At 38.0% G+C, this 24,993-nt stretch overlaps 1 protein-coding gene across 1 annotated transcript in view; it reads left to right on the plus strand.

The window, feature by feature from the left end:
- The first annotated feature begins 580 nt into the window (after window positions 1-580).
- SCAMP1 (secretory carrier membrane protein 1) overlaps window positions 581-24,993 on the plus strand; it is an 87,158-nt gene continuing 62,745 nt past the window's right edge. Inside the window, exon 1 of the mRNA XM_033110563.1 lies at window positions 581-725. Coding sequence (XP_032966454.1) covers window positions 669-725 — 57 coding nt within the window. The 5' untranslated portion in view covers window positions 581-668. The remainder of the gene's footprint in view (window positions 726-24,993) is intronic.

Here is a 24,993-nt window from a genome sequence, read left to right on the forward strand (position 1 = left end):
GAGTCGGAGAGACCGGAAGACTGGAGGCTGGGATTTCCAGGTGGGGGTCAAAGGTGTGCAAAATTCTACATTCAGGGCTGGGCCCCTCGGGACGTAATCTTTGGAGTCTGGTGCGCAGCTCTTCCGCTCCCTGTGGTCTCCGCCGGGTGCCGGAAGCCTGGTTAAATAGCTCCTCCTTCCCCAGGTGTGCAGCCTGCATCCCAGGCTGCCTGTCCAAGTTGGAGCACTCATGTCAGTGGGTTTTTCTTACCCACAAAATACTACCTCTTCCCCAACTCATGTTAGGTCACAGGGGCCGATTTTAAATTGGTGATAATACAGTCAAGTCCATACAGACGTGTTGCTGGTCAAGATACAGAACCTCAGTCGGCGGGTCCCCTGGAAGTAGGACGGATCACGCTGCTCCCGGCTCCCTCCGCCCTCAGTCGTAGCCAAAGCCCGGAGTGCTGGATCCAGGCCCAGAGGAAAGGGACAGCGCACTGGATAAGCGCTGCCGGCCCGGAGCCCGTCGCACCGGGCATGCTCAGTGGCGCGGCCGGCTGGGTGGCCCAGCGAGCTGCACCCGGATCTGCTCGGCGGCGGCGACGTGACCGCGCAGGGGGGCGGCGGCCTCGCCTCGTCTCCCTCTCTGCGCCTGGGTCCGGTGGGTGACGCCGAGTGCGAGAGAGATGTCGGATTTCGACAGTAACCCGTTTGCGGACCCGGATATCAACAACCCCTTCAAGGTGAGCGATGTCCCCAAGCATCTCCAGCCGCAGCGACGCGTCGTTGTTTGTGAATACAGACAAGTTCCTTCGAACCCACTGCGCCCGCCCCTCGGCTCCTCTCAGCCGCCTAGATGGACTCGGGGCCGCCGCACCGCTTTTGGGGGGTCGCGCCCCAGGCCCGGTGTCACTCGTTTGAGGGTAGGACTGTAACCTCCGCCCTTCCCCACGTCCCGGACTGAGGAGGATCGTGTCCTCGCACGGGAGTGGGCCCACACGCCGCGGGGGTGGGGGTTGTTCTTGGCCCGCCTTTTGGGAGCAGGGAGAGGGAGATACCTGGGCAGGTGGAGTTGTCAGCTGCCAGGCAAGTGTGGCAGGCCGGCCGCAGCCGGGTCTGGGAGGCGGTGGAGGAGGCTTCGCCCTCCGGAGGGGTTGTCATGGGGACCCAAGGCGGCGGCGAAGTGCTGCGTAGGGTGATGGCAGAGGTGGAGGAGAGGTGAGGGCCCAGAGTACGCCACAAAAAAAAAAAAAAAAAAAAAAAAAAAGGTTATGTTTTTATTTTTTAAACTTGTGTTGCGCCCAAATACCACCAGCGGCCCTGCCATCTCCCCCTCCCTACCTTTAGGCTGAGGGTGAGGGTCTGATAGCAAAAATAAGCACACTTGGAAAAGAATAGTGCACGTGGACGATCAGCTTCCTACCTAACTGCTCTTAGCAAGGTAAACGACGGGATATTTTCCAAAGCTCCTGGTGCGTCACTGGTTCTCTGGACTGTGTGAGGATACCATTTCCCACATGAGCTGTTTTCCTTCTTGGAGTCTGCCTTATCAACTCTCGTTTCGGAAGGGTTTGGCACAGGACCGGGCAAAGGAAGGAGACGAAGAAGTTCATTATCTGCTCTTAATGCAACATCTAAATAAGTATCTCTTTAAAAGTACTCCAGGTTTCTTGCTGAGCACAGCTTGCTTGCTTGCTTGGCACGTAAAAGTTGTTTCAAAATGTTGGTTGAAGTTCATTGTTTCTTAATTTCACCTGGATATGGGCAGTAGTAACTTGAATTTGTAGTCGCACACAATGAAATAGAAACTTTAATTTGTGGTCACACACACAAGTGTCGTTTCTCGCTTGCTGAGTTTACATCTCTTCTTTTTACTCCTGGTTTTTTCCTTTTACCAAAAATCCTGCAGGAGGAAAAATATCCCTGTTTTGATTATTAGCCTGATCATTTCATGGAGGATTATGTTAATTAAATGATCCTGGGTATTACTGACAACTTTATAAATGTAGAATAGATCCAGTCTCTATTCCTTTACCTGTATTGTCACTTAAGAAAATTCTATACAACTGGCCTGGAACTTTCAGATTTTAACAGATACATGGTTGCACTTGAAGAAGTACTCCCTCTCCCCCAGAAGTTTAATATTTAGTATTCCATCATTTCATGTTGTGGAAAATTGGATTATTATATTTCATAACGTGCCAAATGGACGTTATTTTAAAACATTTTAAAGGCATAACATTAAGAACCCGTTAGCTTTTCCTAATTCAGATAGTTCATTGATGCATGTGACAGTTTGGCTGTTTTCTATTTGGTCATTTCATTTCATGGCGCATTTTATATAGCTGGTTCTGTTGTTAGTGCACGCTGTCGTCTTAGACCAGACTGCTCATTTGTGACATCTGATTGTTGCCATGACACTTTCCTCTTCTGCCACACATAAGGTTGCTGTAGTAATTCTAAACTCAAAAGTAGTTTTGAATACTCATTCATTATGGCATTCATTATAAACTTTTTTGTTCTTTGTAAGTGGATGTACTCAGAGAATAATAATTATTCAAGTTCATAAGTATTTCAAGGGATGGGTAACTTAGACTTAAGGAAGATTTGATTGTACACATATCCTGTATGGTCTTTCCTTGTTTTTGGTGACTGTCACAGCACTGTGTATCTGACCCTTTACTTTTCCATTTGTATATAGCTGCCCTTCCTCTTCTCAAAGTAAAGCTTTACATTTATAGCATATTCTTCTTTCTATTTTTGCCTGCCTTCTATGTAAATGTAATTTTTGACATAGCATTTCTGGTCCTCTCTTACTTAAATATAAAAAGTTGCTAGATTTGTCTTTGTGTTATCTTATGATCATCTTTCTTTTCAAATCTGTTCTTATTTTCACTATTAGAAAATAAAGTTCATATTTTCAAAATATGTGATGTTTCACATTTGGCAACCACCTTATTTCTTCTTGATTAAAAACTGTTTGATTTCCATTGCCTTTTCAGTTTTTTAACATTTCCTTCACTTTTATGTTAGGAACATTTTTGCCAGCACCTTCATTTGAGTCATTTGTGAAAATAATTTCTGAGGATAATATCCTTACATGATGTGACTACAGTGATTTACTTGATTTTGTTAGTTGTTGTACAGTTATTTGCTGGATTCGATTCATTTTTTGAGTGCCTACTTTATTCTAATGGGTGATAGGCTCAGTGAATGAGTTTATGGCATTTGAATAGTTTTCATTGTGGATCAAGAAACTTGGAATAACTGGAAATGTATAGTAATCTGAAAGAAAATAGATTATTATATAGATGTTTCTGATAATCCATTCTTGGATTGTTATAAAGTGGTTTTAAACCTAGAGAGGAAAAATATTTTTTGCATAGTCAACGTGTATGTATTGAATAATTGCTGTATGTCCTTTGTTTATCTATTCAGTTACTCATTCAACTGATATTAAAGAAATATCTCTGTCCTTAAGGATATTAGCCTAACATGGAGACAAACATATTTGGAAAGTGAAATAAGAGGAGAGAGTTCAATAACCAGTAATATAGGCTCTTACAAGTTACTGAAAGAGTGTATGGAATGAATGTAGCTTGTTCAACAGAGGAAACAATAAGTGGTCAGAAAATCTTCATGCCTTCTAATATGCTTTAGTATAAATATGCTAATTAAGTGGGTTAGAAAATTCATTTTGGAAATGACATTAAACGTAATTTTTAAAATAAGAAAATCAAAATTTCAAAGCAAGGAAAGGAAAATCTTAGAATGTATTTAGTCAGATAGCATTCTATGGATGAAAAAAAGCCCAGAGATAAACGATATTTTACATTTGGCAACCATCCTAATTTCTTCTTCATTAAAAACTATTAGACTTCCATTGCTGACTTGCTCATTGTTTTCCATGCAGGTGTAGGGAGTGCAGAATTGGCATCAGAACTTAGATCTCCTGATTCCTCGTCCACGCTGATAGCACTGTATTTGGTTGCATTTCTGACACCAAAATTCTTGTTTTGTATTTGGAGCTTGGACTTGAGGCTCTCATGGGGAGACAGCAGAGGGTAGTTTTTAAGTTTGTGCTCAAGAGCTTTAAAAAAACCCAACAAAACCCGGCTTTGTCATTAACCAGCTGTGATACCTTGGCAAGTTACTTAGCTTCTCTATACCTCAGTTTACTATTCTGTAAAATAGGATAATGGTATCTTCTCAATAGGATTGCTAATAGGATTAGGTGAACAAACATTTAGTGTGTAATAAGTGTTCAGTGCATGGTGGCTTTCATTATATTATAAGTAGTATAATAGTACTTCAAGAAATTGTATTTAATTATAAATACCTATATTCTTATTAATTTGGTGAAGTTCATGTTCCTTTTGAATCTTCTAGAGTGCTATTAGTAGCTTTTTGGCAGGTCATAGTTGGGGAATCAAGGCCAAAAATAATTAGTTTGCTCTAAGTCACTCTGCTAGACTAGATCCAGGTTGTCAGAATTCTAATGCTTTGTCACTGCGTATGCTTCCTCTCTAATTAAAGAACTCTGTATTAAAATTGAGTACAATGTCTATTTTGTTTTGGCCTCAAAAATCAATTCTACTCTATATAAATCGTCTCTTAAAAATGGCCTACAACTCAGCATTCTTATTTGTGTTATCTTTTAATTTACAGTAATTTTGCTAGTATCCTAAGAGTTTAGTTGAAGTTGAAAATTGAAAATCTGGTCATTAAAAGGTGACCTATCATAATTCAAGGATGTTATCCATTTTGTTTTCATTTACAGCTAGTTGATGTCACTCCTCCATTATCCATTTAAAATTTAAGATTGGAGATTGGATAGCACTAGGAAAGGATTTTTGAGGATTTCTTCTGTGATAGTCTAACTTTTCAAACTTTATCTTTCAACGTTAATCTGGACATACTGATATAGTTGATGATCTATATTTTACATTCGGGTCAGCTGTGTGAGTTCCCACTTTCTTTCCTCAGGCTGGTATATATATATTTTTAATTTATATTGGGGAACAGTGTGTTTCTCCAGGGCCCATCAGCTCCAAGTGTTTGTCCTTCAGTCTAGTTGTGGAGGGCGCAGCTCACTGGCCCATGTGGGAATCTAACCGGCAACCCTGTTATTCAGAGCTTGTGCTCTAATGAACTGAGCCATCTGGCCGCCCCTAGATATTTTCTTAATATGTATCACCAGTATGATATAGTTTCTTAAAAATATATATTGGATTAAATGAGATTAGTGACCAATTTCTAAAAATGAATCTATAACATTCTATTCTATTGTCTGTCCCATGAGTATTGTCTTCAATTCCAAGTGCCTATTTAAAGAGTGGTTTAAACAAAGTAGGGTGTGCCCAAAGAAGAAGTCAGAATAGTCTAGAATCAAATCCTAGGAAGAATAATGTACATTTAAATTACTTAATGGGTTTCGTCTACAGAAGCCTAAAGGGAAGTATGATATTTGAAGAGTTCTTGGTTGAGTGGCAAAACCCTGTTCTTGCTTCAGGAAAAAAAAAAATCTAAGACTAATTGGCAGAGTTTACATGAAGATAGATTTTGTCCTAACAAAGATTTAATAACATCTGTTAGGATAGCTTGACAATGTTTTTTTGGTATGGAGTTTCCCAACACTTGAAGGAATTCAAACAGAATTTGGATGATCTATCTATTAGAGATGTTGAGGTAGAGATTTGTATCTCAAGTTTTTTTCTACTTTGAAACTCTGCAATTGTTACATTTTTTTGTACCTATGTGGACCATTTTGTGAATGCATAAACTCTCATCTTTTAATCCAGGGGTGTCCAAACTTTTTTCAACGTTTTCACCCAGGGCCATATGCGGTAAAATACACAAACAGCCGGGCCACTCACTTGAGGTGAAGTACGTAGTATTGCCTCACCTGGTTTATTTAAGTAAACTAAATATATTTTTGGAATTTGCTGCGGGTCAATTAAAAATGGATTGCAGGCCACAGTTGGCCCACGGGCTGCAGTTTTGACACCCCTGTTTTAATCTATTGGATATTGGCATTGAGTCTGATCATCTCAGCTAGAGAGGAGGCATGAATTCATGTTCTAGTGACCTACTTACTTTCTCTAAGCCTCAATGTCCACTGAGGGAGCAGCTCTGTGTAGCAGCTTATACATAAGGGATCATGTCCTCTATTGTGTGACCTTTGCCACCCTGGCCTCAGCTGACTGATCTTACCAAAGGTACCTGGCTCAAGAGAAGCCAGTCTCTCAGTTGATCCGGAGAATATAAGATTGCTTAGTCCAAAAATTTTGCCCCAATAGGAGCAAAGATAGTTAACTGCGCTATTTTAGGAAAGTGGACTGAAAGCTCAGAGAAGAGGTCATGTAGTTGTAGTGGAAATAATCATGGAAAGACATGAGGACAGCCAAATTGTCTTAATCAGGAAACACTGGAGTAGGAATTGTCTGACCCGGGCTTCTAAGGGTCATTTTCTAGAATTCCTATCCCTTATTAGAGCTGCTCTTGAACTGCAAGAGATGTTGCAATGTCTTGAAGAGTTCCAGTCTGTGAAACCTGGCATCCTTCTTTCTGTGTGTATGTTTAAAAGACCCTCCCTTCCCAGCATTTGAGGTGACCCGAGTCTGTTTCTTTGAACCAGAATTGCCAAAAGCTAAATGAGAGGTAACATTTCCTTGCCAAAGCTATGATAGAATTAAACCTGTTTTTGGTAGAGGAATGCAAATCTGAACACTATGAGACATTTTTAAATCACAAAGGGGAAATTTCCCCACTTTTAGTAGGAGTGGAAATGAAAGGCTATGTGGTGGTTGGTTGGATTGGACTTTGTACCAAGTGTTAACCACTTTCATTCTGTTTCATGTGTTCCTACTGAGGCAGGCTGTACTGTCCTGTAGCTTCTGACCTTGCAGGGTAGGCTGCTGTGGAGCCCCTGGTCCCCTTCCTTGTGCAAGAACTGCTGCAAGAAGTCCTTGTAGACCTGTACATAGAGAGCGATCTAATAATCTCCTTCTCATTATTTGGCCTTGGGTGCTTTTAAAAATTAGTAATGCTAGTTCATCAGTTGATGGACATTTGGATTGTTTCTACCTTTGGACTATTGTGATTAATTCTGCTGTATATAGGTGTGTACAAGTTTTTGTTTGAACACTTGTTTTAAGTTCTCTTGGTTATATACCTAGAAGTGGAATTGCTGGGTCATATGGTAACTATGTTGAATCATTTGAGGAACTGCCATACTGTTTTCCAAAGTGGCTGCACCATTGTATATGTATTCTTGCCAGTCGTGTATGAGGGTTTCACTTTTTCTGCATCCTTGCTAACGCTTGTTATTATCTGTTTTTGATTTTAACCAAAAATCAAAAGTATCTCATTGTGAAGTATCTCATTGTGGTTTTGCATTCCCTTGATGGCTGTATGATATTGAACATATTTTTATGTGCTGATTGGGCATTTGTATATCCTCTTTGGAGAAATGTCTATTTAGATCCTTTGCCAATTTTTAAATTGAGTCATTTGCCTTTTTTGTTACTGAGTTGTAAGAGATTTTTATATATTCTGGGTACAAGTCCTTTATCCAGGTATATGATTTACAAATATTCTATTTGTAGATTGTCTTTTTACTTTCTTGATAATGTCTTTTGAAGCACAAAAGTTTTAATTTTGATTAAGTCCAAATTACGTTTTGGGGCTTGTATTTTGATATTGTATCTAAGAATCCTTTGTCAAATCTGAGGTAATGAAGATTTAATCCTATGTTTTCTTCTAAGTGTTTTATAGTTTTAGTTCTCACGTTTAGGTTTATGATTAATTTTGAGTTAATTTTTGTTTACTGTATGAGTATGGTTGAGAACTTCATTCTTTTGTATGTGGATATCCAATTGTTCCAACACCATTTGTTGAAAAGACTGTTCTTTCCCCATTGAATGAGCTTGACACCCTTGTCAAAAATCTCTGTACTTTCCTTATCCATTTCTTGGATACTTTATCTAAAAAGCCATTTATAGAGAATGGTTCCCAAATACTTGATGATTGTCCCTAGAGTAGGTGTGTGTATATATACACACACTGGGGGTGCCAAAAAAATGTATACACATGACTTATATTCATCTTTTGTTATTGGTATATATTATGACAATTTTAATACAGTTTTCCTTTCTTGAAATGTGTATACTTTTTTGGGGCACCCTCTGTATATATTAGCTTGCCTAGCTTTCAAAATTGCCAGCTAGTGTTGAAACTGTTTCTAAATCGCTGCTTGCTTCAAGACTTTTTTGTTAAAAAAAGTCTAATGGTGCGTTTTACACTTGTTTTTAGATTGTAATTTTGAACACAATATCAATGCTACCAACTTGATTATTTTTTCCTTAAAAGAAACATGTTCATTTATTTTACAAAATACAGATGACTTCTTACAGAATACATTTTTGCATATAAACAAAAATATTGGAACCTCTAATAAAGCAAGGGAATAAATGTGTATTATAAAGTGCTGCACATTTTGAGTATTCTGAGATCAAACATTGAGTGTTGGTGAACTCGAACTAGGAAGAAGGCATTTGTGGTAGTTATACGCTGATAACTTTAACTTGATTGATAATAGAAGAAAAAATAGTACAGACTTTTGAATGCAAGTGACTTACGTAGTATATGTAGCTATTAAATATTTTTGCTTATCAAACAGTCAAAATAACACATATTGTAGAAACATTATATACACAACAACTACTTTGCACTTTGTCCAAGAGAAATAAGCAATGGCAGAGTTGTGTACATGCTGTTGACAGCCGTTTTACCCATGGGAATCCTCTGATGGTGGTTGGAATCCTGGTGTGGATATTTGGAATATATAGGGAAAGTAGTGAGAAATGAAAGTGAGAGGTGATTGAGAGAGCAATCAGGAATATCTGCCAGTCATGGCCAGGGACTGGTATACTAGTGTAATTTTACCACCATTTAGCGATTTTCCTAGAGCTATTGGATTGTTTTCGGTTGATTTAGTCAGTCTTGTGATTTTATTTATGGCCTAGCCCTAAGTTTTGGTATCTGAGTCACAAATTTTAGTGGATTGCGTGCAAGTAAGTAGCATATTATAAAAATGCATTAACATGTTCCCTGAATTAAAAAGACGTGTACTATGGGCTTTTTCTCTTTGATTAAATGGTTTTTTATGGAAATGTTTATATTTGAATCTCAGGAGAACTTCACCATTTAGAGTTGTGTTCACAAGCAAATGTTCTATGAACTATATATATTGCAGACAAACATTTCGGTGTTCTTGGCCTGGAGTTAGGGGCATTAGAGAAGGAGTAAATGAAGTTTGCAGAGGTTTGTCTTCTACTACTGTGTTTCCCCGAAAATAAGAGCCGGACCATCAGCTCTAATGTGTCTTTTGGAGCAAAAATTAATGTAAGATTGGATATTATATTATATTATAAGACCGGCTCTTATAGTAATATAAGACTGGGTCTTATGTTAATTTTTGCTCCAAAAGATGCATTAGAGCTGATGGTCCGGCTGGGTCTTATTTTTGGGGAAACAGGGTAGTAAATAAAAGGGTGGCTCTGGAACTTGTCTGTCTAGGTTTGCTTCTCCACTTCTTAGCTAAGTGACCTTAGGCAAATTACTTAATTTTTCTGCTTTCAGTGTTTAGTTTTGTCTTTTTTTTTTCTTCCAATTTTTATAGTTTAAGGAATTTTTCTTTTGAATTAAGACAAAGATGGGAAGCTCTTAAAGTAACAGATAAAGGAAATAAATAATGGTGCAAGATTCTTGGTTGCAACATATTTCATCTCTCACTTATATAAGGCAGACTACTTTTTATTAACTTTTAAACTCTTTGGTATTAACAGAAATAGTAACAAAAATAAGTATACAAATTACTGGTTGTCTTACAAAGCTTAGGGCTTTTAGAAGTTACTATATGTCACAACTTGAACTGACGGTAATAATGAGAGCTCATTTCATTTTTATGGCAAATCATCTTGTGATGTAAGTTTTGTTTAAATGTTGGAAAGTTGTATACTTGGTTGTTTAATGTTGGTGATTTTTGAAAAGGATACTATGTAGTTTATTATATTTGAGTCTAATAGTTTTTAAAGTTCTGATTACTTTTCAAAGTCATAAGAAGCTAGCTGGAGAAGAATCCCTTGTCTCATAATTGGACTCTGAGCATTTCCCCCGTGGTTATGTTGTTGTAGAGAATGCTCAACTCAGATTGGGTGGTCGTATTATTTTAAGTATTGGGGAGCTTAACCACCAAGTTTCCAAGAGTACCTTATGTAGCCAGAGTTCGTTTCATAAGAAAATGTTCTATACACTTATTCTCAAGTGGAAAAGCTACATTTAAAAGTTGAGTGCCTATAATATGACTAAAATGTGAAGACCTTTTAAAATTTGTTCACAGGTCTTTGCTTGCCACATTTAGTGGTAATTGTTCTGGTATTTCAGTATTTAATAAAGAAGAATGACAGAAAAACCTATTCATCTTGGTGGAGAATGACTGATGAAACAAACTTGGTTTGTGTGCAAAAATCTCTTGATAGTTTACTTAAAATAAGAGAAATTTACGTGGGAGGAGCCTGTTCTCCCATCCCTAGGATATCAATTCAGTGGCTCATTCATTAGTGGCTCATTCATTAGTGATTGAACTCATGGACAAGGTGAACAGACATACTATGATCAAATGCTTTCCTGTTCTACATGATCAACCTTTTTCATGTCTGTAGACTTAAGTGCATTAATATTGGGGCACTTACTTCTACTAGCTACCCAGTTTCTCAAATTTCACAAGAAATTTTGGTGATTTAGTGTAATTGGATGCTAAAATAAAGTATCCAATTTGCAGGTATTCCAACTCAGGCGTCAACGTAGACCCTGATTGCTAATCCCCCTATCCTGTCTCTCCTTACTTCTTTTCTATGAGCATTTCTCGTTATTTAATGAGGGCAGTGAGTGATTTGGTATTTAGATTTTAAAGACTTATGGATTTATCGCTGATTGGCAACATTTATTCCAGGAAATATTACATCTGATTATCTTTTCTTTAAACAATTTTGAGATGTAATTCAGATACCATACAGTTTACCCATTTAAAGGGTATGAGTTAGTGGTTTGTAGTTTGTATATTTACAGTCGTGCATTCATCACTACTATCCATTTTAGAATGTTTTCATCACCCCAAAAAGAAACCCTATACCCTTTAGCAGTCATTTTCCATTTCCTCCTAACTCCTCTAGCCCTAGGCAGCCACTAATGTCCTTTCTGGACATTTCATGTAAGTGGAATCGTACAATATGTGGTCTTTTATGATTGGTGGCTTTCACATAACATAATTATTCAAAGTTTATTGGTATTAACATGTATCAGGACTTCATTTCTTTTTATTGCCAAATAATACTCCGTTGCATGGAAATACTACATTTTATTTCACCATTCATCTGTTGATATAAATTTGGGTTGTTAGTACTTTTTGACTGTTAGGTATAATGCTGCTATGACTATTTGTATACAAGCTTTTGTGTGAACATACGCCTTCATTCTCTTGGATATATACCTAGGAGTAGAATTGGTAGGTCGTATGGTAACTGCCAAACTGTTCCAAAACGGCTGTACCATTTTACATTCCCTCCAGCAGAGCATGGGGATTCTAATTTTTTCACATTCTTGCCAACACTTGTCTGACTTTTTGATTATAACCATTTTAGGAGGTGTGTAGTTTTGATTTGCATTTCCCTGATGACTAATGATGTTGAACATCTTTTCATGTACTTATTGGTTATTTGTATATTTTCTTTAGAGAAATGTCTGTTTAGATCCTTTGCCCATTTTTAAATGGTGTTATTTGTCTTTTTATTATTGAGTTAGAGTTTTTAGTATATTTTAGGTATAAGTCACTTATCAGTTATATATTTGCAAAAATTTTCTCTAATTCTGTGGGTTGTGTTTTTAATTTCTTTATGGCATACTTTATGGCAGGAAAGTTTTTAATTTTGGTAAAGTCCAGTTATTTTTTTCCTTGTGCTTTTGCTGTCATATCTAGGAAGCTATTGCCTAACTCAAGGCCATGAATATTTACTCCTGTGTTATCTTCTAAGAGTTTTAGTTCATACATTTAGAGCTTTGATTCATTTTGAGTTAATTTTTATATGTGGTCAAAGGTGCTGGTTGTGTAAAGTTCTTTATTTTTAAAATCATTAAGGGTTTATTACAGATATAAGATATTTTGGTACTACCTAGATGTTCAGTTCTTTACCCTATTGAATGCTTTAAGAAATCATTTGTTTGGTTTTTTGCTGGTGCCCTATCTTCAGACATGTTACCTCTTTTTGAGTGGCTTTCATGTAGTTCCTGTAGCTCAGATACGATGCCACAGAGTACAGTGTACAATTTGGAATAGTAGGACCCCTTTACTTTAGTGGCATCTCAGCATTTGCCAATGGACCATCTAATTCTTTTGCCAATGGATGGATTTCTGTTGTCTTGGTTAGATGATTAATGTGACTGGGTGCAATGGCATAATTTGAAAAATATACAAAGCATATTCTCAGTCTTTATCAACCATTATACTAAAGTGGAGAGTTTGCCAGTTTAATAAGGTCTTTATAATTACTTAAATTTTTTTGTAATTGCTGTGACTGTATTAGAGCGTAAAGAGCTTCAAACTCAGTTCTCTTGAAGAGATTGCCATTGAAGATGGAACAAGAGTACATTATTTATTTAGCCAAACATACGGAGCTCTGAAAGGGAATTAGACACTGTGATAGTCACTAGGGATACAAAGATAAAGAAGAGAAGTTCCTGATGTCAAAGAATCCATACTTTAGTTGGGAGATATTATGCACTGTAAATGCTTTGCTGCTAAGAAACAAGAATAGCATATTTTTCAGATTGCAGAAGCAAAACTTCCTGAGAAGGTGATGCGTGAGCTATCTTAAAGGAAAAGAGGAATTGGTTAGTATTATAGCCTCATTTTCCCCTGAATGCACAGTTTGAGGCAGAAGGTTCATGTACTATAGTTTACCTCCCTCATTTTATAGATGGGGAAATTCAGACACAGAGGTTAATATGTCCAAGTTTACTCGGTAACTGTAGAACTTTGGACTAAAACCATTCCATGTAATGGCTTTAATAAGGATAATGTGGGATGATTTCTCACAGCAATTGGTAAAAGTGCTGTCGGTAATATAAAATAAAGGAACAAAGACAGGATCAGACATTTTAATTTCATTTTGACTGTGGGCTAAATAACTAGAATTTGTTGCTTTCTATATTATTTAAGCCCTTTACATAGATCATTAATTATCTGAAGGACATGCCCCCCAAATTATATTACAGGTAGAAATTATGTTTTGTTTCCAAAGAATTCTTCTTTAGAATGTATGGTGTAATGTAGATAATGTAATAATTATTTTTGACACTTAACGCTAGTTTAAATTAACATGGACAAATAGTGCAACTTAAGGTGTGGTTTGTTAGCTTTTAAGTTTTACTTGTGAGGGAAATCTGCTTGGGTATGATTGTTTCACTTTTTCCTAATTTACTAAGGACTGATTTGGGTCCATCAGAATTAGTTGGTGAGTCTCTTTTAGGTTTAAGTAAGGCTTTCATGATTCTTGCAATGAAAATGAATATTAATTTTTCAAAATCATGATTTCGTGAATAATTCTTAGTAATTATTAAGCACTTCTTTAATGATTACAAAGGTTTTGTTAGAATACATGTTGTTTCCAAGTCACTGAGATTTTTATTGGCTTCTCAAAGTTCTCTTCTTTTTTTAAATGATTGGGGCATTTAGAAAATGTACTTCTCCAGGTAAGTGAAATTCTCAGTATTTGTTAACTTCTCTACGATTATAGTAGCTCTGAGAAGTATAGCGTATGACAATTTTAACTCTGAAGTGAGGGTCTCTCACAGCCGCTAGCTTGGGACTTCTCTTGTGTAATGGCATTGCCTAGTCTAGTGTGCAATATTGATTGGATTAAGCAGAGCTATTGAATATTTTAAGTTTTGTGGAGCAATGCAATGCTTAATTCAGTCTTTATTTAAAGAAATGCTGTTCTAAATATAGATTTGTGTTCTTTATTACATTTTCTTACAACAACTTTGTCTTTGGAGTCAGATTTGAATTTGTATCTTGACCAAGTCACTTATTAACACTATAACTTGGGCAAGTTACTTCAATTTCTCTGAGCTGGTATTATCAACAGTGAAAGAAAGGATATAGAATCTAAGTCACAGGGCTGTTCTGTGGATTACATATTGAGATAATTAAAGAGTCTAGTATTATGCTAAACTAGGTGAATTCTCTTTCTCTCCTTCAGTCTGTTTTTGCTTTAGCCTTCTTCAATTTCCCATAGATATCCTTGGTAGAATTGTAAATATACATTTTCTTCTACATCTTTTAATGTTCAAATTATTATCTTTAGGTATCATGTGAAAACGTGTGAGGAAAGTGTAAAAGTGTGGTGAAAGTCTGCTGCTATGTTATGGGAAAACATTGGATTGGGAAGCTTCTGATCAGGTCTCTTACCTAATATTTTGTAATTTTGAAAATCTTAGTGGAAATTTACCTTTTTCTGAGTTTGTTGTTTTCCTTTTTGCTAATACAACTGAATTTGGTCAAGTGGATGAAAATGAAATAATAATATATGCCGGTCTTGAAAAAATTATAATGCCTAGATCAGTATTGTTCAGTGAAAATATACTTTGTGCTACATATGTATTTTAAAATTTTCTAGTAGCCATATGGAAAAAAAAAACAGGTGAAATTAATTTTAGTAATATATTTTATTTAACTCCCCAAATCAAAATATCTTACCAACACATAATCAACATAAATATTATTGAGGTATTTTACATTGTTTCCTGCTAAATCTTTGAAATTGGAAACATTGTGTGTTTTACGGATATACTTTCAGCCTATTTCAATTTGGACTAAATTTCAAGAGCGACATGTGGTTTGTGGCCACCGTATTATATAGGACAAGTCTAGACAAATAAAGTGTATTATTCCAACAGTAGGTGGGTTTTGCACTGTAAGCTGTGTATAATAAAAGAATGTGAATACTTCTGGTGTCAAGTTTGTCCTCCTTCCTTAGCAGTCACTTATGTAGATGGTGAGAGGTTATCCATCTTTGCAATTCCTATCCTATAAATGATTTCACCAGTTACTCTCCTATAAATGATTTCACCAGTTACTCTCCTATAAATGATTTCACCAGTTACTCATTGTCTATTCCCAAATTTTTGGAAATTTTCAAAGGCCTAAAATATGCTCTTTGATTATTGAGAGCATAAACCAAACTTAATATACATTTGTTCTCCTCACATTAATGAAATCTGCAGGTGTGACATGAGCAGTTTCGTATTTTGCGAAGCTCATTCTGGTTCATCGTGTAGATTGGGGAAAGGGAAGGAGACCAGTAAAACGGCAGTTTACATGTGAGAAATACTAGCAGCTTAATCGGGTGGAGGAGGGGAGGGAAAGATGGAGAAGTGGACAGAAAGAAGAGTGAGAGAAGGCGCTGAAAGTAGCTCGAGGTCGATCTATGGTTGAAGGAATGTTTTTGTTTTTCTTTGCTTGTGTGCTTTTTAAAGATGACAGAGACTTGAAATGTAGGTGTGAGGCATCCTGTTGAGAGGATGCACTTGAACATAGAAGAATAACTGACAAGGTAATCCTCAGAAAACGGGGGAAGATATGCAATTTAGATATGGAGAGAATTTTTTTCCCCAGCTACATTTTATCAAGTTGGCTTACACTTTTGAACTGTAGAGACTATCAAACACTGAGAAAAATAAAGGATAAATTAAAGACTAGAGTTATATTTGTTTTGTCCTCCTTTTTTAAATTGGAAGGGGAAGTGAAAGGAGAAGGTGAAACTAGGGTTAAATTAAGCAGCGATTTAATAGCACTTTTGGATCAGTAAGTGCTGGGGATCAGTATATATACTAGGGAGCAGTAACATGTCCATACTTATTAAAATCTTTCTCTCACAGCAGATTTTATTTAAATATAGTTAATGGCAATAAACTGTTTTTTACAGAGTTTTAATGAATACAAAATGACAAAGAATAGTGGTTTTACCTTTTCTGGTTTAAGGCTCAGGTTACGTCAGGTGGTGGAGGTTTATTGTAAGGATTCTTGTGGGAGGGAAGGAAACCCAACACAGTGAATCCCTGATTGTAGTGAAACAGTCTCTGGGAGCTAACAAGTTGTTTCCTCAATTCATACCCTTCTGCCTTTCATCTCCCCCCACCAAGCAGTGGGAGGCATTTTCCTGTGAAATCAATATGTATAGAACATAAAAATTGATTCAAGTGAAACTTAGGGGGTTGATCTCTGTCACCTTCTTTTCTGTCTTGTACCTGCTCATGTACTTCCTCCTGCTCCTTCCTCGTCCTCTAGGCTCTTCTGAGGATCTGCAGCACACTGGGAAAACTCCTGTTTTACCAAGTCATTTCTTCCTCACTAGGATAGCAGTAACCCTGTAGGCCCTGTTTTTGCTTTGGTGATTCATCAGCAACTCTAAGAATTGAATTTCCTTCTCCCTTTTCTGGTCACACTGTCTTATGACTTAGCATCTGTTTGTCTTTCTACTGTGCCTAGTGTCAGGTTCTTCTGCTACCAGTCTTTGTCTCATAGTCAAGCACTTGAAGAAATGGGGTCTAATTGGATTGATTGCTCATTATCCAATTAGTCACTCCTATTTGTGTCTGCCAGGTTTTATTATGTCCAGTTCTAAAAATGTCTGCCTTTGGCACAAGATGCCAGTTCTTCATTCTTCCACATATAGCAGAGGTAATAGGGTCGCATGACATAAAGGTTGGACTAAGAACTGCTTCTGGTTGCTTTCCTCATTAGGTGGCTCTCGGTGTTTTTGGCCTATTCATCGCATAAGATGTGCTGTACTTTCTTAATAGCTCAGTCATAAACAGAGCTTTTTTGTTTCAACCTTAGCTTGTTTTTTTAAATATTTTTTTGTATTTTTCAACGACAGTTGACACACAACATTATATTAGTTTCAGGTGCACAACATAGCGATTAGACATTTATATGTGATCACCCTGATAAGTCTAGTACCCATCTGACACCATACATAGTTATTACAATATTACTGACTATATTTCTTATGCTATAATTTACATCCCCCTGAATACTTTGTAATTACCAATTTGTACTTCTTAATCCCTTGCTCTTTTTCATCCACTCCCCCAACCTTCCTCCCAGCTGGCAACCATCAAAATGTTCTCTGTATCAATGAGTTTGTTTCTGTTTCGTTTGTTTATCTTGTTTAGATTCCACATATAGATGAACTCATATGTCATTTGTCTTTCTCTGTCTGACTTACTCCATTCAGCACAGCACTCTCTATGTTCCTCAGTGTTGTTGCAGATGGCAAGATTTCATTCTTTTTTAATGCCTGAGTAATAGTTCATCACATGTACGTAGCACCTCTTCTTTTTTTTCTTTTTCTTTCTTTCTTTCTTTCTTTCTTTCTTTCTTTCTTTCTTTCTTTCTTTCTTTCTTTCTTTCTTTCTTTCTTTCTTTCTTTCTTTCTATTTCTTTTTATTTTTTTTATTGGGGAAGGGGAACAGGACTTCATTGGGGAAGAGTGTGTGCTTCCAGGATTTTTTTCCAAGTCAAGTTGTTGTCCTTTTCGATCTTAGTTGTGGAGGGTGCCGTTCAGCTTCAAGTTGTTGTCCTTTCAGTCTTAGTTGTGGAGGGCGCAGCTCAGCTCCAGATCCAGTTGCCTTTGCTAGTTGCAGGGGGCGCTGCCCACCATCCCTTGTGGGACTCGAGGAATTGAGCTGGCAACCTTGTGGTTGAGAGCCCACTGGCCCATGTGGGAATCGAACCGGCAGCCTTTGGAGTTAGGAGCATGGAGTTCCAACCGCCTGAGCCACCGGGCCGGCATTCATCCAATGATGGACACCCAGGTTGCCTCCATATTTGGCTACTGTAAATAATGCTGCAATGAACTTATGGATACAGATATCCCTTCAAATTAGAGTTTTGGGTTTTTTCAGATAAGTACCAGCAGTGGGATTACTGGGTCCTTCTTTGTCTCTTGCTATAGCCTTTATTTTAAAGTCTATTTTATCTGGTATAAGTGTTGCTACACCAGATTTTTTTTGTTTTTCCATTTTCATGAAATATCTTTTCATCCCTTTTAGTCTGTGTGTGTCTTTTGATCTGAAGTGAGTCTCTTATAGGCAGCATGTGTAAGGGTCTTCTTATCCATGTAGCCACCCTATGTCTTTTGGTTGGAGCATTTAATCCATTTACATTTAAAGTAATTGTTGATCGATATGTAATTATTGCCATTTTATTCATATTTTTTATATTCCCCCCCCCCCCTTCTTTTTCTTAACGAAGTTCCTTTAACATTTCTTGTAATAGTGGTTTGGTGTTAATGAACTCCTTTAGTTTTTTCTTCTGGGAAACTCTTTCCATTCTAAATGATAACTTTGCTGGGTAGCGTACTCTTGGTTGTAGGTCCTTGCTTTTCATCACTTTGAATATTTCATGCCAGTTCCTTCTGGCCTGCAAAGCTTCTGTTGAGAAATCAACTGACAGTCTTACGGGAGCTCCCTTGTAGGTAACTAACTGCTTTTCTCTTGCTGTTTTTAACATTCTCTTTGTCTTTAACCTTCGGCATTTTAATTGTGATGTGTCTTGATGTGGGCCTGTTTCAGTTCATCTTGTTTGGGACTCTCTGAGCTTCCTGGGCTTATATGTCTATTTCATTTTGGAGAAGTTTTTTGTTACTATTTCTTCAAATAGGTTATCAATTCTTTGCTCTCTCTTTACTCCTTTTGGTACCCTTATGATGCAAATGTTGGTATGCTTGAATGCTTGATGTTGTCCCAGAGGCCCCTTAAACTATCCTCATTTTGGGGGATTCTTGTTTTTCTGCTGTCTGGGTGTTTTCTGCTACATTATCTTCTAAATCACTGATTCGATCCTCTGCTTCATCTAATATGTTGATTCCCTGTAATGTATTCTTTATTTCAGTTATTGTAGTCTTAATTTCTGACTGTTGTTTTTTTTTTTATGTTTTCTATCTCCATTTTTGTTTCCCATCTCTTTGTTGAAGTTCTCCCTGAGATCACTGAGCATCTTTATAACCAATGTTTTGAATTCTGTATCTGGTAGAGTGCTTGTCTCCATTTTGTTTAGTTCTTTTTTTCTGGAGCTTTGTCCTGCTCTTTCATTTGGGACATGTTTCTTTGTCTCCCCATTTTGGCTGCCTCCCTGTGTTTGTTTCTGTGTATTAGGTAGATCTGCTATGTCACCTGGTCTTAGTAGAGTGGCCTTATGTAGTAGGGGTCATGTGGGGCCAGAGGTGCCGTCACCCTGGTCACCTGAGCTGGAAGCTCCAGGTGTGTCCCTTGTGTGAGTTGCGTTTGCCCTTCTGTTGTAGTTGAGCCTTGGTTCTCTTTGCATGTCAGTGGGAGGGATTGGCCCTTGGACTGATTGGTTGTGAGGTCTGGCTATGACTAATGGAGGAGCTGTTGTGCAGGGGATGACCCTATGGAGCAGGGTTCACTTTAGCAGGGCTCTGGTGCATTGCACAGTCTGCCCTTTGGATGTGTTGCCCATGGAGGCAGCTGGGTGGTGCTCTGACTTGGTCTGAAGGTGGACACCAGGCATACTGGCCCTGCAGCCTCCTGGAGGGGCCCTGCTTCAGGCCAAGTTCAGCCACAGCCTGTGCCCTGCTGGGGGCCATCTGGCATGAACCACAAAGAAATTTGCAGGTGGCAGCCATCAGCACTGGACTTGGTGTTGCCTAGATAGGGCAAGCCATGAACTGAGGCCAGCTACCGCTAGTGCTGAGGTTGGGGCTGCTTAGCAAGAGGTACAGGCATGCCAAGGCCAGATGCTGCTTGTTTGGGGTTTGTGTACCTTTGAGAGATTTTAGGAAAGGTTGCTGTGGAAGCCAAGATAGTCTGTTTGTATGGAAAATCCACTGGAAGTGGCTTGGGTGGGTTCACAAGTTGGGAGGGGCAAGGTCTCAGGGAATCACCAGGGCGGGGTGACCTGTGTAAACCAGCTTGATGGAGACTCAGATATGGCAGCTGCCTGCATCTATATGCCTGGAATGGGAAGGGCTCAACAAAGAAATAATGGATTCTGCCAGCACTTCTCTCTGGGAGAAGAAAGTTGTTCCTTTCCCCCTCACCCTGAAACCTGACAAATCAGTTCCTTTGTGTATGTCCGTGGCACCTTTTGAATTGATACCGTAGCACTGGAGTTCAGAGTGACTGAGTACAGCACTGAAGTCCATGCGCAGACCCTTTAAGAGAAATGCCTGGGACTCCAGCAGCCCTCCATGTGACTCAGCCACAATCTTCACTGGTTTTCACAGCCAGAACTTATGGGGACTTCGCTTCCCAGCACTACAACCCTGGGCTGGGGAGCCTGTTGTGGGGCTGGGACCCCCGGCTCCTTCAGGGGAACCTCGGCAGCCGAGATACACCTCCTGATTTTTAATGGTCACACGCAGGTGTGGGGCTAGCCTGTTCAGTGTCTCCACTCCTCCCACCAGTTGCGAGGTGGCTTCTTCTGTATGTCCTTAGTTGTAGAACTTCTGTTCAGCTAGACTTGAGGCGTTTCTCAATGATAGTTGTTCTATAGCTCAGCTATAATTTTGAGGTGGTGGTGAGAGGGGTCAAGGATAGCGTTTTCCTACTCCGCCATCTTGATGGGAAATTTTCCATCCTTAGCTTGTTGTTGGTGGTAATGATAATAGCCTCAGCTATCAATTTACTGAATATTTTCCATGTGTAGGAACTGTATTAAGCATTTTATATGTAGTGGCTCATGAGCTATATGATACATTTTACTGATGAAGTAACTGAGTCACAGTAAAATAACATGAAGTGGCTTGTTCAGCTTACAGCCTTTCATTAGTGGAACCGGGATTTGAATACAGGCAGTCAGCTTTCCAAACAATAGACTTACAATCTATAGCATAACGTTTGAGAGCTGCAACTGACCATGGTGGTCATCTGTCATATTGCCCCTAGTTTGCAGAGGAGAAAATTAAGAGTTTAGGTGATTTGCTGAAGGTCACAGAGGCTAGTCATTTTCAGGAACCCAGAATTCCTAATTCCTAGACTAGTACTCTTTTTACTATAGAACAAATACGTAAGACATTCAGGGTTTTGAGTGTTAATCTTGAAACTCCATCCTATTAAGCATTAGCAGATGTAATAAGTGATTAAGAATATGTGGCTGTATAAAATTATCTATGTAGACTTTTATGTTATTAGATTATTCTGTAACTCGAGGATGGTGTAACACACACACACCGAGAAGAATAAGCGGGAGACTGAGGTTGATTAGCCCCAAGAATTGTTTATTTAATTTCATCATGTCTAGCTGAAGGTGACAGTACTTTCTGGCATGTTGGAATCTTCCTGTGAAGTTATATGTGGTGGTGATTGAGTAATGTTCAATTTAATGCATGGAGGTAATCAGTTGAAATACAATGAAAGGTGCACTATCCTAGAGGGTTTGGTAAAGAAACTTGGATTAAAGACATAAAAAACCTAATTATGCTAGATGTAAAATTTTTACTTGTTCTGTTTTTTTGAAAATAAATATTTTTGTAATGCATCTTGGTTTTTAATGAACTATGACTATGAAGTTAAGTGGCTTACTAAAGGATTTGCAGAATAGACTTGGATTAACTAAATGACATGAAGATAAAACTTTAATGTTTATGCATAGTCTGATCAAAATAGGATGTTTAAATTCTAAAGAATGTCTTCACTTGCTTGTTGAACATTAATAAAATACAGAAGCCTAGTATATTCCTCAGTCAATAAAATAAGACTATTTTGACTATAAGAATGTTTTCCTTGTTAGAATTGCAGATTCTCAGGTACCATCCCAGACATCAAGGTACATTCACAGTAGAGCTCAACAATTGGGGTTTTAACAAGCCCTTCATGTCATTCCAGTGTGTGCTCAGTTTGAGAGCCACTGCTATAGAAGCAGCCAAGCTCTTAGTTAAAACAATTTAATTTTGATTGTGTTGAAGAGGAAACAAAATATTTTCCTGTCAAAGTTTTGGAATCATTGATAAACAATCAGCTCAACCAATGTCTTTTGATAAACTTGTGATTGTGGTAAACTCTATTTTTAGTATATCTGATGGAAAGAGTATATAGGCATTGGAAAGTCATGGCTTCATATTTTGTCTCAGACATATACTAATTGACCTTGAACTTTCTTGACCTTTTTAATGCCATAGTTTTTTTCTCTGAGAAATGAAACAATACTCTCTACCAGGGAGGATTGGAAATAATATAAGTGCTGGATACTTAATAGGAATTAAAGATTATTCATTATTAAATATTTAGCTTTGTTGTTTTCTTCTAGTTTAGAGACTACAGCTTCCTCAACACTATATTTATTTAAACTAATTTGAAAGGTTAATTATGTGATAATTCAGAGATCGGTTTTTCATTGTCTTAAATCATTCTTGGCATATCCTATACATACTCTACTGCTTTGTCACTTAATACATTAGGAGAAATTCCAGACGATCTAGAAGTGAACTCATTTGACTTGAGATGATGATTTTGTCAAACTGCCAGTTAACTTTCAGACTCTATTACATTTTTCTAGAATCGAGAAGGAACCAAGTATATTTTAGTTATTGTAGTCAAAAGTGAAAAATTGGAAGAATGATTCCATTCTGGGTCTCTTTGTACGTAAGTCAGACCTTATGCAGGATTTTTCAAAAACAGAATTTAATGTGAATTTTAAGACACTTGATCAATGAATATGCTTATTTGTAAAATGAGAGTTGGTCCCCATTGGACTCAATGTACTCCTGTAGCATTGAGAGAACATCGATGGCATGTGTGTTGGCTAAGTAGGACTCATCTTTCTGACCCTACATTTTGCCTCCTTCCTATTTTCTTTCTGAATTAATCTTCTATAATTATGAAAACCTTTTCATGGTTCCAAAGTGAAAAAAGAAAACTATAAAACAGTACATTCAGAAAAGTCTAGCCTCCAAGCCTATGTTTTCTTACTGTTCTCTTCCTCTCCCGATAAGTAATCATTTTTATTAGTTTTTGGATTATTTTCCCTTTTTAAAATACAAGTAAACACAAACACACTCATTTTTATCTGCCTTTTTGGATAAAAGGTAACATCTTATTTACACTGTTCTGTACCTTATTTTTTTCACTCCGTGGCAGTGTATATATATCTCCTTATGCCATTTTACAGCTGCGTAAGACTCAGCTGCATCATGTAGATGTACCATGGTTTATTCAAACATCTCCTATTGATAGATATTATTTTTACTTCTATTCTTTTGCTATTACAAGTAGTATTTTGCTAGTATATCTTTGGAGTAAATTTCTAGAAGTGAGATTGTGGGCAAAGTATAAATGCAGATGCCGTTTTGCTAGCTATTACCAACTTTCCCTCCATAGAGGTTGTAATATTTTCTGTTCCCATTTAGTAATGTATGAGAATCCTTGTTTTCTTACAGCTTTGTCAATAGAGTGTATCATACTTTTCTATTTTTGCTAATTTGATAGTTAAGAAATTATTACATCAGTTTATTTTTACCTAGTGGTTCTCATTTTATGCGTGAGATTAAACATCTTTTCACTTACACTTTTTGAACTATTGTATTTATGCTCATTTTTAAGGAGGTTTCTTGGTTATTACTGCTGCGACTATCTTGAAGAATTACTCTTTGGAGTTTTTCCTCCCTATGGGTGGTATTAATCACTCAAGAAACAGAGCATTACCAGGCATGCTTGACAAAATTAAAAGGACCTTTTACCTATTTCTTGTATTCAAAGAAGTCACAATCTAATTTGTGAAAAAAGACTTGCATGAAGATTATCATGGCTCAGGGAAATAAATGCTGATGGATATAGACACCAAGCTCTGTGGGAGGCCTGAGCCGGGCAGGATGGAGTGACTGGGGTAGCAGGACGGCATCGGGGAGATCACTGGTTAGCATCTGAGGTAGTCTTCAGATTGAGTCTTTAGGAAGGAAGGACATTGCTAAACTGACCCTGCCTGACCCTGCCTGGAAGAGTATTCCTGCTGGAGACAGCAGTGCCAAATACGGAGTCTGAGGACTCACAGGTCACCTGGTTTTCTGAGTGGTAGTGGGGTAGGCATTGAGGCTGCAGCTGGCATCTGGACTTGCTAAGTCTCCACTTCTAAATTAAGTTAACCACAGCAGTGCCAACTCAAAAAAATTTGGTTAAAACATTCATGTTTCTGTTTTCTTAATTCTCCCCCTGAGGCACATAGCCCTTCCTGCTCCTCACATTTTTAGTAAACTTGGGAGGGGGACCCTGGGAAGTAGAGCGATTTCATTCCCTCCTTCCCATTTTATTGTTGAGCAAACCTAAAGCCTTTGTTTTTTGTCTTGTGCTGTACTTTTAATTTATCCTTACTACTTGCTTTTTGCCGAGTTCGAGGTTCCTTATGCAGTCACTTGTTTCATATGGTTAAGGCAGAAGGATCTGGCAAGGGGAGGGTGGTTATGAAGAAGTTGATGAGGCTGGAAAAGTAGGCAGGTGCTAGGCTAGACGGGCCAGAGCCTTGCATCTCATTTTGAGGAATTTGTATTTTATCTTATAGTTAGTGGAGAGCCTCTAAAAAATCTGAAATGGATGAGAGACAGATGGGGGGTTGGAGGAGGGGGATGACAGGATTAGCTCTTCATTTTGGAAAGGTAACTTTGGTGACTGTGTTGAGGAAGACGGATTGGAGAAGGGACCTTATAGACAAGAGGGCAGCGGTCCCCAGACTAGTGGCAGCATCTTAGAAATACAGATTCTCAGGCCTCTCCCCAGGCCTATTGAATCAGAAACTCGAGGGGTGGGGTGCAGCAATCTGTGTTTTGATTGTGTTGCATGCCAAGGTTTGAAACTAGGCCTGTCAAGGACAATGAGGCTACATTACAGTTTGCAAATGCTTTTCACATTTTCCCATTGATTATATAGTTGATTTTGTTG

This window comes from Rhinolophus ferrumequinum, chromosome 7 (genome assembly GCF_004115265.2).
Source record: "Rhinolophus ferrumequinum isolate MPI-CBG mRhiFer1 chromosome 7, mRhiFer1_v1.p, whole genome shotgun sequence".
In the NCBI taxonomy this organism is placed as follows: Eukaryota; Metazoa; Chordata; class Mammalia; order Chiroptera; family Rhinolophidae; genus Rhinolophus; species Rhinolophus ferrumequinum.